General features: G+C 33.6%; 1 protein-coding gene across 2 annotated transcripts in view; it reads left to right on the forward strand.

The window, feature by feature from the left end:
• Positions 1-14308, forward strand: part of LOC145265460 (uncharacterized) — a 317648-nt gene that overhangs the window by 260849 nt on the left and 42491 nt on the right. For both annotated transcript variants that reach the window (XM_080121322.1, XM_080121323.1), the window contains 2 exons: positions 6395-6475; positions 11308-11500. In XM_080121322.1, coding sequence (XP_079977448.1) covers positions 6395-6475; positions 11308-11500 — 274 coding nt within the window. The remainder of the gene's footprint in view (positions 1-6394; positions 6476-11307; positions 11501-14308) is intronic.

Below are 14308 nucleotides of genomic sequence, written 5' to 3' on the forward strand. Positions count from 1 at the left end.
TAATATTTATATAAAAAGAACTCTGTGTGTGTGTGTGTATAAGTTCGTTATCTATGGACTCAAAAACGGTTAGGCCGGCTTTTATGAAATTTCACACAATGTATTTTATGTACCTGGCAGTGTTCTTAGATAAGTTTTGTATCGAAATGTTTTTAATAAGTATCGATAATCAAAATAATCCAATGAAAGAAGAAACAGGCGATTTTGATCAAAGTTAACACCTTACACAGCCTAACATCACAACTGCATTTGAGGAGCTTTATTACCACACAAACCGAAAGGCCTGACATATAAAATCAACAGTAAGTTTGTTGATACGACAGGGGTGCATTCAAACTGAATGTTTCTGTTAAAAACACAATTGCCCCATGATACTTGGCTTTTTCATTGTAAGCTTAAATTCAAGCCATTATGACCACACAATCAATTACGTACACAAAAACAAAATTTTGTTTCTGAGACGGTATTGTTTTTTTTTTTATTGATATCAGGTGTCATCATCAACACAGACGATTGATACCGAGTTAAAAGTTGAAACGTAGCATCATGACTATTGACATTAAACAATTTCCAGCAAATTGAAAGGGGAAGAGAGAGTGTTACATTAAAGCATTTATATCAAACATAGAATAGCACATACACACGCACGCACACACACACGCACATACACACGCACGCACACACACACACACGCATACATACATGTGCACATTATAGGTATGAGGTGAATAAGTTTAAGAAATAACGATTAACATACGCTACAAAAATTCAACATAAACAACAATTTTGTGTACGGTCGTTTCTGAGATGATATGGGTTTCTATTGATATATCATCATCATCAGTGCAAGGAATTGACACTAAGTACAAAATTAAAATCTCGCATCATAACCCGTGTAAAGCCATTAAACAGCAAATCGAGAAGTAGAATGATACACAAAGGTAAAATGCGTCTCCGTTCAGTCTTGAAAGACAATGGATACTCCCAGTAAGGGTAGTTGTGCAGCGTGTAATTGTGAAGCAAAGGTTACACAATCTCCAACCACACCTCTCCTGAGTTCAGTGGCAAGAAGAAGTCCAGGATGATTGAAAACGATGCTGAGATAAGCAGAGAGCACATACAGCATTTGGAATTCCCAAATGGTCACCCATTTTAGTACTGACCAGTCTCAATGTTGCTTAACTTCGGTGATCTGATGTCAAACATGATTATTACACAAAATTAATTACAACTTAATTTGAACTTGTTAAAAAACAATTCTATCAAACATAGAATGGAACACAATAAAGAAAACCCGACATAGTGATATGGAACAAGAAGGAGAAAGAAGCAACCTTAGTAGAAGTTAGTGTGTTTAATAACAGAACTGAGAGGCAAAAGATAACGAAATAGTAAGGTCTTATGTATGACATAAAAAGAAACTGGAATTGTAGGAAGATCTCCATTATTCCAATAATTATAGGTGCAACCAGGCTCTCGAAAAAGAATTTTAAAAGCTACCCAGCAAATATAACCAGTGAAAGATACAAGAAAGATACAAACAATTGCACTTAAAGGGACAGTTAGAATGTTAAAAAGATCTCTCGGTTGGAATGTATGAGATGTTGGACAAGTGTCTGGCATCCGGTAGGATGCCCCATCCCCCTGATAAAACAGAATGATTAAATTTTAATGAAAACAAAAAGAAAAAGAAAAATAAAGATTGTTCACATTACTGGTGTAGATAAAAATATAGAATAATATTTTAACAATTACTGATTTTTTTTTCAAGAGGAAGATTCGGAAAAATATACATATATTTAACTTTATATATATATATATATATATATATATATATATATATATATATATATATATATATATATTGGTTGGCCTTTACTTACTAAAGGAGTTAGACAGGAAAATTCCAGGTTTAAATGGGGGGGGGGGGAGGCTTTATAGGGATGACGCACTTTTTGTAGCAATTGTAGATTCTACCAATCGTATTACGGAAAAATCAAGAAAAAACATCAGAAATTTTTTTAAGGAATTGGGATTAGAGATAACAATTGACAGCAATAACAAGTTAACTTTCTAGACGTTACCCTCAACTTAAACGATAACGCATATGAACCATATCACAAACCCAACCAGAAAATATTCTACATAGATTACCAATCGAATCATTCGAAGTGTATGAAGAAGGCGTTAATCCCCAACATTTCGAAAAGAATTTCAGAACTTTCTAAGAATGAGAGTCTTTTTGATAAAAACAAGGATTATTACAATGATGCTCTTATGAGATCGGGATACAACGGAAAAAATGAGTATAATAATAGTAAGAACAACAAGCCTAACTGCACAATATCATATAACATCGCAATGAGAGCTAGAAAAAAAACAAAGATCAATAAGGGATACGTTGATAATGATCAAAAGAATGGGAACGGAGGGAGTAATAATAATGGCAGAACAGGTAATGACGAGGGGGGGTACCATTAATAAGAGAAATAGACGCAAGAGACAGGTTTGGTTCAATCCACCGTTCAGCGAGAATATAAAAAATAATATACCTAGGGAATTCTACGGAATAATTGATAAAAACTCCCCCTCCCCTGGAGAATAGATTAAGCAAAATAATAAATAGAAACTCAGTAAAATTATCTTTCTCGAAATCAAACAACTTCACTAACACTATAATTAGCTCCAACAATAGGGAAATCAGCAAAATAAGGAATAATAACGAGTTAGTATCGAATGAAAGTGTCTTAGACAGAAAATGTAATTGCCGAATACCTGGGAATTGTCCGTTGGGTGAGAAATGCCTAACCTCAGAAATAGGGTATAAAAGCAAGATAAAAACCGACAATACTACCATATATGAGAACTCTCAGCAGACGTCTCCCTGTATTACTTTCTTCATGAAAAGAAGCACTAAGCGTGTAAAAGACCAGCACGTATAAACACTACCCGCATGTATAAAGACTTTGGTGTGATTTTCTTAAAATCTTACACAGCATCATGTGGTTATTAATTAAAATGACAAAATTAAAGCGTGTTTACCTGGCTTTTTCATAAAGAGGAAGTATCATGGGAGTATAAAATTCACAAGCACACTCCAATCACATGTATATTCCCATTAGGGAAGATGACAACATTAGATTTTTGTAACTTTTGCAGGAAGGTGTCGGCTTTTTTTTTTTTTTTTTTTCATAGGCATCGCCACTTATCAAGGCCAAGATGCCACTCGAGGATAAGGGTTAAAGAGTGTACAGTAGAAATTGGACAATATAGTAATCATTAGTAATGGAAATTCGGTAAATTTGTTAACAAGTGGGACGGCTCATCAAGAACTTGTTTACATTAGACTTGAAGACAACCATTGTAGTCAGCTGGAAAGCAGGAAAACGAAAGACAATTCCACAGGCGTGCAGGTCTAAGAAAGAAGCTTTGTTCATGGAATCTACATTTAGGTTTAGGCACAGAACGAGTGGGAGGAATTATTGATAGTGTTTTCAGCTAGACGAGTGTTTCTTGTGAAAATCTGGCGAGGGGGGAACCATAGACTGAAGCTCAGTCAAACACTTTCCATGAAAATAATGATACAGCTGAGACAAACTCGCAACATCTCTTCTGTGAGATAGAGGTTGCAGGGAAGAGAAAAGGATATCTCCTACGAGGCTACAAAGTCTATTTTGAACTCTATCAAGGCAGGACAAGTCCCTTCTAGCAGCTCCTGCCCAGATGTGGCAACAGTATTCCATCTTTGGACGTACCTGACTCTTATATAGAGAATTGCATCAGCAGTGAGATATCTACTGGATCGATAGAAGAGAAGGATCCCACCATTTTTCCAGTGGTTTTGGCAACAGATTTGATGTACCTGTTCTATTTAAGATCAGGAGTAAAGATCAAGCCCAGAAGCTTGTCAAAACTTGAGGCCTCTTGAAGATGAGAGCCATTCATTTCAACTGATGCCAGATGAGGATCAGAACGTTGATGATGTAAAGAGAGAAGCTTGGTTTTAGATGCATTAAAAGTAAGAAGCCACCTCTTTCCCCATTGTATCACGTGCTCAAGATCAGAGGAGAGAGAATCGGAGAGAACTTGGTTATTTACTGACTTAGATGTGCTACCATAGATGGTAGTGTCATCAGCATAAATGTCTGCAAATGATGTAAGGATGTGATTTGGAAGATCATTAATATAGATCAGGAAAAGAGTTGGGCCCAGGATGGACCCCTGAGGGACTCCAGCATTAATACTGTGAGCTTCTAATTTTTACTACATACAGTGTCTGGTATTCCTAAATTAGTCACCCATCTGGTACTGACCAGGATTAGCAGTGCTTAACTTCAATGATCTAGTAAGAACTCATGCGCCAACGTGATTATGCCATACTATGAAATTAATTAAATATAATTGTTTAACATTGCAACATATCGTTAAATAAAATTTATGCTTACATATGAATGGATATTTCTTCAGTAAAATTAATTATTAACTAAAAAAAAGGACCTGTTGGGTCAATCAATTGAGCTCCAGTTAAATTGTTTGAATCAGGAAAAAGTGAGTTTGTGAAGCTAGTTAAATTTTTTAATTTTTTAATTGAGATAAATCTCAAATTAGTCTCTTTCTCCTCACTGTATTTCACAATCTCTTTCTCTCTCCAGCCATGGATTAAATAGTGTTATTACATGTGGTGATATTTTCTATTGTTTATACTTGACTATTCTGCTCTGTTGCTTTTATAATCTTCGTTCTTCCCTGTTATGGATTAAATAGCATTAATACTTTTGGTGATATTCCCTATTGTTTATAATGGTCTGTTCCAATCTTGTATTCATTTTCTTCTTTTTTTTTTTGTGGGCTGTCATCTTCATGTTAGTTGCCGATAAAGGATGGGTTAACCGAAACATGGTGAAACAACTATTCTGAAGATGAAGATAACAGTCCACAAAAAAACTGAATACAAATTATGAAGCCTCATTTCAAAGGATTCCAATAATGCTCCAATCTTCTTTTTTATAGTAAGGTTTATTACCTTTGTTGAGAGAGTTTACAGTATTTTACTGTAAATCTACTGATCTGTTATTCTGTTAATCGGGAATGTAAAAGGAAATCTTTAGAGTAACCAATCAAACCACACAAAAAAGAAGTGTAGGTAAAGAGAGTGTGCCCTGTTTAGTTTTGAAAATGCTGAGCAGCTAACATACAATAGACAAATATGAAATAACGTTTCTATAAGTAAAAGTAAACTATATTTCTATAGTCATCATGGCGCAACTTTGTTGATCAGCTTTATTTTATTGGTGGAATTCTTTCATGAGGATCCAAGGTTACCAAAATATTTTCATATTATTTGAGTCTTTGGATTACTGTTCTCCTCTGGGTGTTATTTGCACACCGTTTCGGTTGATGTAACCTCATCTTCAAGTGTAATAACACTGAAGATGAGAACAATAGTCCAAAGAATTTAAATGATATGAATAATCAATCCTCATCTAAAAAAAACTCAGAACCATGAAATAGTTTTGTTCTTGTTAAATATCTCATTATTCATTAATATTTTATTCATTAATTCACCTTAGATTTACGTTTACACATGAACAGATATTTCTTAAGTAAAATTAATTATTAACTCAAAAAAAAAAAGGACCTGTTGACTCAATCAATTGAGCTCCAGTTATATTGTTTGAATAAGGAAAATGATTTTATAAAGCCAGTTAAATTTTTAAAAATTTTAATTGAGATAAATCTCAAATTAGTCTCTTTCTCTCTCCAGCCATGGATTAAATAGTATTATTACTGGTGGTGATATTTCCTGTTGCTTATACTTGACTATTCCACTCTGTTATTTTTATAATCTTCATCTTTCCCTGTTATGGATTAAATAGTATTAATACTTGTGATAATATTCCCTATTGTTTATAATGGACTGTTCCAATCTTGTATTAATTTTTTTATTTTTATTTTATTTATTTTTTTTTTTTTGCGGACTACTATCCTCATCTTCTTAGTTGCCGATAAAGTATGAGTTGGCCAAAACATGGTGAAACAACAACTATGAAGATGAGGATAACAGTCCACAAAAAACTGAATACAAATAATGAATATAAAGGATTCCAAAAAGTAAAGTGATATATAATGCTCCAGTCTTCTTTTTTTTATAGTTAGGTTTATTACCTTTGTTGAAAGAGATAGAGATTTACAGTATTTTATTGTAAATCTACTGATCTGTTAATCAGGAATGTAAAAGGAAATCTTTGGAGTAACCAATCAAATCACACAAAAGCACACAGGTGTGCTAAAAAATAACTTCAGTGTTTCATAAAGTATTTTTTTTTTTTTGTTCTTTTCAAATTTGATTAAAATTTCTATCTTTGATTGTTTTTTTGTTTTTTGTTTTTTTCAGTTTAAATTTGATTATGAAACTCTACCATCGGTTTTTAGGGCGATTTTCCAAGATTTGAAAATTGCATCTGCTGAATATCAAGTAAGATTTAAAAAAAAGATTTTCTCTCTTTTTTCATTCTTTCTATTTCATACTTTCTCTTCTTCTTTGTTCATTCTCGCTCTTTCTTTTTTCTCTTTCTTCTTTCTCTTGCTTTCCTTCTATTTCCTTAATTCTTTTTCCGATTCTCTACTTTTCTTTTTTATCTTTCCTTATCTATCTTCTCTCTTTCTCCTTTTCCCTTTTCTCTCTTTTGTTCTCTCTCATCTTTGACTTCTTTCCCCCTTCTTTTCTCATTTTCCGTTCATTTTTTTCTCTTTTCTTCTTCCTCGTTTTTTCCTATTTTCTATTTTTCCTTTTTATCTTTCCTTCTCCTTTATCCTCCCTTTCTCTTTCCTTCTTTCATTCTCTTTCTTTTTCCTTCTGTCTCTCAATCTCTCTCTCTCTCTCTCTCTTCACCTCCCTTTGTCTTTTTCTCATTTTTCTTCTCTTTTTATTCATTCGTTTTATATTTCTCTCTCTATTCTTCCCCCTCGTCTCCCTTTTTCCTTATTTATCTCTTTTCTTACTCTCTCTCTCTCTCTCTCTCTCTCTTATATCTATTTTTCTCTTTTTTCCTCTGTATATTTCCTTTTTTCTTTCTCTCACTTTCTCTTTCTCTCTCTTTTCTTTTTCCTTATCTCTCGATTTCCTATTCTCTACTGTTTTCCTCTTCTTCCTTTCGTCTTCCATTGCAACTTCTCTCTTCAACCCTATTCTTCTGTTCATTACTAGGAATGTGACAACAGCATATTCTTTTCATTGTTTTGAGTCTTCAGTATATATCTGTTAATATCTTATATGTTTTTATATAGACTGATGTGGTTCTCGGTTGATTGACTGTGTCTTACTTTATCGGATATATACTTGAGAGTCAAAAGAATGGAAAGAATATTCTGTTGTCACAGTCCTATTCATTACTCATTTGGAAGCCAACTGTTTCAAATAAAAGTTTTACTTACCCTAAAACATCGGTATTTGGACGATTATAGTTTGCCACAAGGCTATTCAATAGTTTACACTTCTAAGTTCTTGGATGAGAGTGTATAATTGGCTTAATGGTTGTCATTACAAACTATGAAATTGCCATCAGGGTTTCTGGTAAAGTTGGTATGAAGTTGAAAAACCCAAAACAATTTGTAGAAACAAAATATGCTCTCTCTCTCTCTCTCACACAAACAAAAAAAACAAATAACACACGCTCGCGCGTTGTTGTTTTTTTTTTGGGGGGGTGCGATACTTTTGGAATTAATTCAATTATTTATACGAAAGTACATTTTTACCTAAATGCGAGTTGGGAGTAAGTTTCCCTTTGACCAATTTGGTACCCCCAAATGGGGAGCGGCATATGTATTGTTAAAATATAATTATCCCCTGGCCCATGTTTCATCGTCTACGACTCATCAGATGATGAAACACGTGTCAGTAGATAATTATATTTTAACAATATATACATCCAGTGGCATTCACTAGATGAGTTGAACTTGCTCCCTCCAAAGGAGGAACTATTATTGGAATATTAAATCTATAAGTATATCTTGATCAGGGGATATAATGATATTAGTTTTTTGCAGTTCATGCAGGGAGGTGTCACTGTCCTACATACAGCGCCTGGTATTTTTAACTCTCATTTAGATACTGAGTTGCTTGTTTTCGGTTGACCCAGAAAACAGTGGGCGGTCTGAAACTCAGCTAAGAGTTAGAAGGGTTTTATTAGCCTCATTAACATTTTGTTTAGTTCTTTATTTTTCATTTTTTGGTGTGTTTTTTTTTTCCTTTCATATGTGTTTGACTTAACATGCTTATGTCGTTGAACACAAATCTGACAAAGGAAAATTTTCCCAAAATATGCAATATGGAATCTGACCTGACCATGCTAATGCAAGTAAAAACACAATGCAATGCCGTTGTTTTATCGTTATTTCCATGGCAAGTGCTCGTCTGAACTCCAATCTCTGCCCCGCCCCTCACCAATCTTTCACAAAAAACACCCGTCTAGCTGAAACCACTGTCAGTAATTTTGCCCACTCTTTATCTGTGCCTAAATCAAAACGTAGATTTCATGACCAAAGCTTCTTTCTTAGAAGTGCACGCCTGTGGAACTCTGTTCCATTTTCCTGTTTCCCACCTGACTACAACTTAGATGTTTTCAAGTCGAACATAAACAAGTTCCTGACAAACCGCCCCCTTAAGTAAGACATTTTATCAGATCTCCATTAATAACGATTGTCCTATTGATTACTGTACATGCAATAACCCTTATCCCCGAGTGGCCTCCGGGCCTTGATAAGTGGTGACTTCCATGTAAAACAAAAAACAAAAAAACATTTTATTAATAAAGGTGAGTCTGCATTAAATCTTAATTTGCTTCAGATTGTGTCTATTCATTACACCCCTGCATTGTGTTGCCTTCTATAGAGTTTTTTTATAATTTTTTTTTAATTGAAAATGAGGCTAAAATTTTTTCCAATACCAATACCCTTAAAAATTCTGATGTTTTCAATTCTTATTGATCGTCCCAACACTAATTATCACATCTCTAATCAACAATGCAGCATTCAAATGTGGCTACAATAATGTTGGCAATATTAGCGAAATAAAAATCCTAAATATTACAGTACATCACCGTTCAACATTTGGAACTAACAGAGTCGACAAGGTAAGCTGGGGAAACTTAGACTTGTGATTAGTTAAGTGGTGAATTCTATATGTAAAAATATACATATGTACACAAACATTATATGTACGAGGTAAATAAGTTTAAGAAATAATCATTTTTTTTTTTTTTTTTTTACACAGTGATCACCACTTATCAAGGCCCGGAAGCCACTCAGGGATAAGGGTTATTGCAAGTACATTACGTTAGTGTGGAGATTTGATGAAGTGTTTACTTAAGGGGGCGGTTCATTAGGAATTTGTTAACATTGGACTTGAAGACATCCAAGTTGTAGTCCGGTGGGAAGCAGGTAGACTGAACAGAGTTCCACAGGCGTGCAGTTCTAAGAAAGAAGCTTTGTTCATGGAATCCGCGTTTTGATTTAGGCACAGATAAAGAGTGGGGGAAATTTTTCACAGTGGATTCAGCTAGACGGGTGTTTTTCGTGAAAGATTGGCGAGGGGGGACCAGAGATTGGAGTTCAGATGAGCACCTGCCATGGAAATAACGATAAAACAAAGACAGGCTCACAACGTCTCTTCTGTGGGAGAGAGGTTGCAGGGTAGAGAAAAGGGCATCCCCCACTAAGCCACGAAGTCTATTTTGTACTCTGTCAAGGCAGGATAGGCTGTTTTTAGCAGCTCCTGCCCAGATATGGCAACAGTATTCCATCCTTGGACGTACTTGGCTTTTATATAGATAGAGAATTGCATCAGTAGTGAGATATCTTCTGGAGCGGTAGAAGGATCACACCATCTTTCCAGTGACCATGGCAACAGACTTGATGTACGTGTTCCATTTCAGATCAGGAGTAAAGGTCAAACCCAGAAGCTTGTCAAAACACGGGGCCTCACCCAGACGAGAGCCATCGATCACAATTGATGCCAGATGGGGATCAGAGCGTTGATGATGTAAGGATAGGAGTTTGGTTTTGGATGCATTAAAGGTAACCAGCCACATCTTCCCCCACTGAACCACGCGCTCGAGATCAGAGGAGAGAGAATCAGAGAGAACTTTGTCATTTACAGCCTTTGATGTGTTGCCATAGATGGTCGTGTCATCAGCATAGATGTCAACGAATGATTTAAGTATGTGTTTAGGGAGGTCATTGATGTAGATCAGGAAGAGAGTTGGGCCCAGGATTGACCCCTGAGGGACTCAAGCATTTATATTGCAGGCCTCCGATTTTTGTCCATCTACCACTACTCTTATGAGCCTATCGGAGAGAAATGATTTAATGATTGAGAAAACATTTCCAGTTATACCATAGCTGGAAATCTTGTGAAGTAGACCCTTATGCCATACCTTGTCGAAGGTAAGCTTAAAAAAATTAACAGCAATTTTATGTACGTTCATTTCTGAGACGATATATGGTCTCAGCACAGGGAATAGACATAGCACCAGGATCATTGTGAAGACATTAAACAGTTATACAGTAACTCAGGAGGTAGAGAGAGAGTGTTAGGCTAAGATCATTATAATCAATTACAAAGCAATTATATTAAACATAGAATGAGGCATAATAAGGAACATAAATATTGGTGTAGATAAAAAAAAATGCAATACAATAACAGAAGGAAAAAAAGAAAGAAATCTTTTCATATGATTTTTCGTATTTGTCTGTTGTTGGCCTTGGTTTAATTTATATTGTTTCAAAAGTCAGATAAATACAAGATTCAAGCATGGTACATTGAATCATCAATACTTCAGCTACCACATAAAAGCTAACGATGGAACCACCTCTATGTATTTTCACCATAAGTAAGCATTAGGAAAGATGAATCAAAATTGTTATTCAGAACTGTTTGGGGGTATCGAATCAGAAAAAATTTGTGCCTATTTCCTGTTGCCCAAAAACGACTCTTTCATGAGTTGTTTTTTTAATTTAATTTTCCATTGCTAGGATCATAAATTGATGAATGTTCATTGATTCTAAACTACCAGTAATACTAAATTCTATAGATATCTCAGCTGAAATGTATCTTTCATGTTTGCAAAAATATATGCATATATTACACGGGGTTTTTATTGTGTCCCCTCCCCCCCCCAAAAAAAAAAAAAAAAATTACAGCTTATAGCTAAATATTTAGACATTTTAAAAGAATTGGAATCAGGAAAAATATCATAATTGTTTCATCACTAGTAGACACATTAATTTCTTTTTCTCCTTTCCATCTAGGTGATGTTAATTTTGCCTATGAATATCCGAGATGAGGACAAGACAATCCTGATGAACATTTTGATGGGTCAATTCAAAGTACGTGGAGTGTTAATGGCGTCACAGGCTCTTTTGGCTTTGTATTCGTACAATGCCCAGTCTGGAATTGTTGTTGACATTGGTGAGAGATTGGAAGTGTTGCCAATTTATGAAGGTAAGCAAGACACCATTACTCTCTCTCTCTCTCTCTCTCTCTCTCTCCCTCTCTCTCCCTCTCTCTCCCTCTCTGGTCACGTAATACTCTTCTTTTTATCCCCTTACGACGTTCGCAATGATGATAACATGGGCAACACCCTTGTATATAAATTGGTACATATCAATTTTTTTTAAATGGTCAGCATTTATTAATATTGTTGTACTCAGTCGTGGCTCAAGTATAGAACTGTAGAACTCTCAAGTTATTTCTGCTCAATATTATTGACAAAATAAAAAGCATGTCCGTCTTCTTATTTTATTCTTTCTTTTTACATTTTGAAATCGTTAAGTTTAGTGTCGATAGTCATATCCAAATTTATCTTAAATTTTTTTAAATTGCATGGAACCGAAAGCTACGATGGTACTGTGAGATTCACGGTTGCACCTGCTTAGTGTTTTCTCCTGTACATATGCACAAATTAATTAGCAACACAAAGGCTGATGGAGAACTGCTGCTTATTGCAGCGATGTGTTTCAGATGCTCGTGGAATGCACTAGTAATAAAGTTTTCTGAGAACTTTACGACTGGCGGGTTGTTTTGTTTTTTTTTAGTTTCTTAATTTGATTTTAATAAAATATGAAGCAGTTGGAATTTCATCCACATAAATTCGTTGGAATAAAATTGTATTTTCCCCAAAACAATTTATATTTTTACTTAAAAGCATGTATAAAAATAATATCTTACTTTTAAGAAGGAAAGTGGTTGACATCTGAAATTAAAGGTCGTTGACATTTATTTTTTCTACCAGTAGCCAATGAAAACATTTAAAATATTGGTGAATATTAATAAAAATTATCTTATTATTTTTTTTAGTAGTGTACATGAGGCAAATAGAAATATATGTGACTAAGGGAATAAAAACTTCTCTATTCTTTGTCTTAATATGACAAAATAAAATATTTATCAGTATTGGATATAAAAGTCGATGAAATCACTAGAAACTAATTTTTTTAAGAGCCACCAATATTTGCAAAATTTGACTGATAAAACAGATGTTTTACTAACCATCAACAAAAGTCTCAAAGCAGATCAAAGTAACAATCTTTCTTACATAAATACTTGATTTGAACTAGCCTGTTTTTTTTATTTTTTTAGTTTCTTTCTTGGTACAAGTACATTTTTTCAATTCAATTTTTTCCTGAAAATACTTACTCTGACTAAAAATAAAAAGTGGGGATTTATTAGTATAGAGAACGAACTGAAAAATGTGGTCAAGAAACTAGTATATAACAAATAAATGTTACCAAAGGCAAGACAAGTTGCTCTTCTATCTACCTGGACAAGTCTTTGATGTTTTAACTTATTTTAATGAATCTTTTTATTTTGAAACATAAAGTAATACTGAGTGCTTAAGTCATGATGACAACAAAATGGCGGACATGAAGCTGTCATCTTTGGAGTCTCAATAATCACTTATACATTGAAATCGCTGTGGCATGTATTGATGTCAATCAATATTTTGCTTTATTTTTTATTTTTTGAGCGATTATCCATACTCCAATTATGACAGCCTGATGTCCGTTATTTTGTTGTCATTCCAATTTTAACACTCGGTACTACTTGTGTTTCAAAGTTGATAAACGCTTTAAAATAAGTTTAAACATCACAAACTTTTTAAAGTAGATAGAAGAGTAACTTATCTTGCCTTTGGTAATATTTATTTGTTATACATTTGTTTTTTTATCACTTTTTCGGTTTGTTGTCGATAGTAAAAAACTGTTAGGACAGAGACATACTTCTAAGGTACCAGTGTCGATCAGCATAGAACCAAACAATAGCATAATATTTAAATTATCTTTTAAAATAATATTTACAAAACTCGTAAAACATCATGGAAATTCCATGGTGCTTTTTGCATCAAGCTGTATAATTTACTAGTAATAATAATATTTATTTTGAAATAATAAAAGTGTGCCAGGGTTAATACTACAGTAAAATCTCTGGATACGGCATTAACAATTAGTAACAAAATACAGTACAGTATACACATGTATATAATCAAATAACATTATAAATAACACCATAAGCAGGGCAAATACCGTAACCAGGGAACGGAAAACATTGTATTCCACATCGTAACCTGAAAAACCATATCGTAGGGCCACCGTATCTCAGGGTTCTACTGTATTAATAAATGAGTTCCATAAAATTGTCAACGAATATATCTCTTTATTTAAAAATATCAATTTAATTCGTTTTGAAAATAATAAATATGTCTCCTTATTACAAAAAGTTAAATATTCTTCAAAGCAATAAAATGAATATCATCTTTTGAAATATATTTATTTAAAATTGTACTATGTTTGCTGATAGGATGACATAATTTGATTTGGGAACAATTCATTTAAAAATGGGTAAAATCAGGATTGCTTACCATAGCAGTTTCAGACTAGTAATTGATAACAATCCTTCTTTATTGGACGACCTCATTCTTTTAAATTTCTGTGTAACCTACGTACTAATAAGAAATACCTTAGCATATTATTATTAGTGATGGGACGATTCTAATATTTTTCTCCGATTACAATAATTTCGCTTCTAAAATTACTTCATCAACTAAAATTTCCTCTTTGGGGATGAGCGGTACAGAGAATCCTCATCAACTTTTTCATATATATATATATATATATATATATATATATATATATATATATATATATATATATATATATATAGTATTCGTTTTAATTTGACAAAATTTTAAATATTTTTCCATTATGTATTCTATCGAACATTTTGATAAACTCATTGTGAGATTTTCATCTA

The sequence above is a fragment of the Euprymna scolopes genome, chromosome 40, assembly GCF_053919585.1.
Source record: "Euprymna scolopes isolate OS-2025 chromosome 40, ASM5391958v1, whole genome shotgun sequence".
NCBI lineage: Eukaryota > Metazoa > Mollusca > Cephalopoda > Sepiida > Sepiolidae > Euprymna > Euprymna scolopes.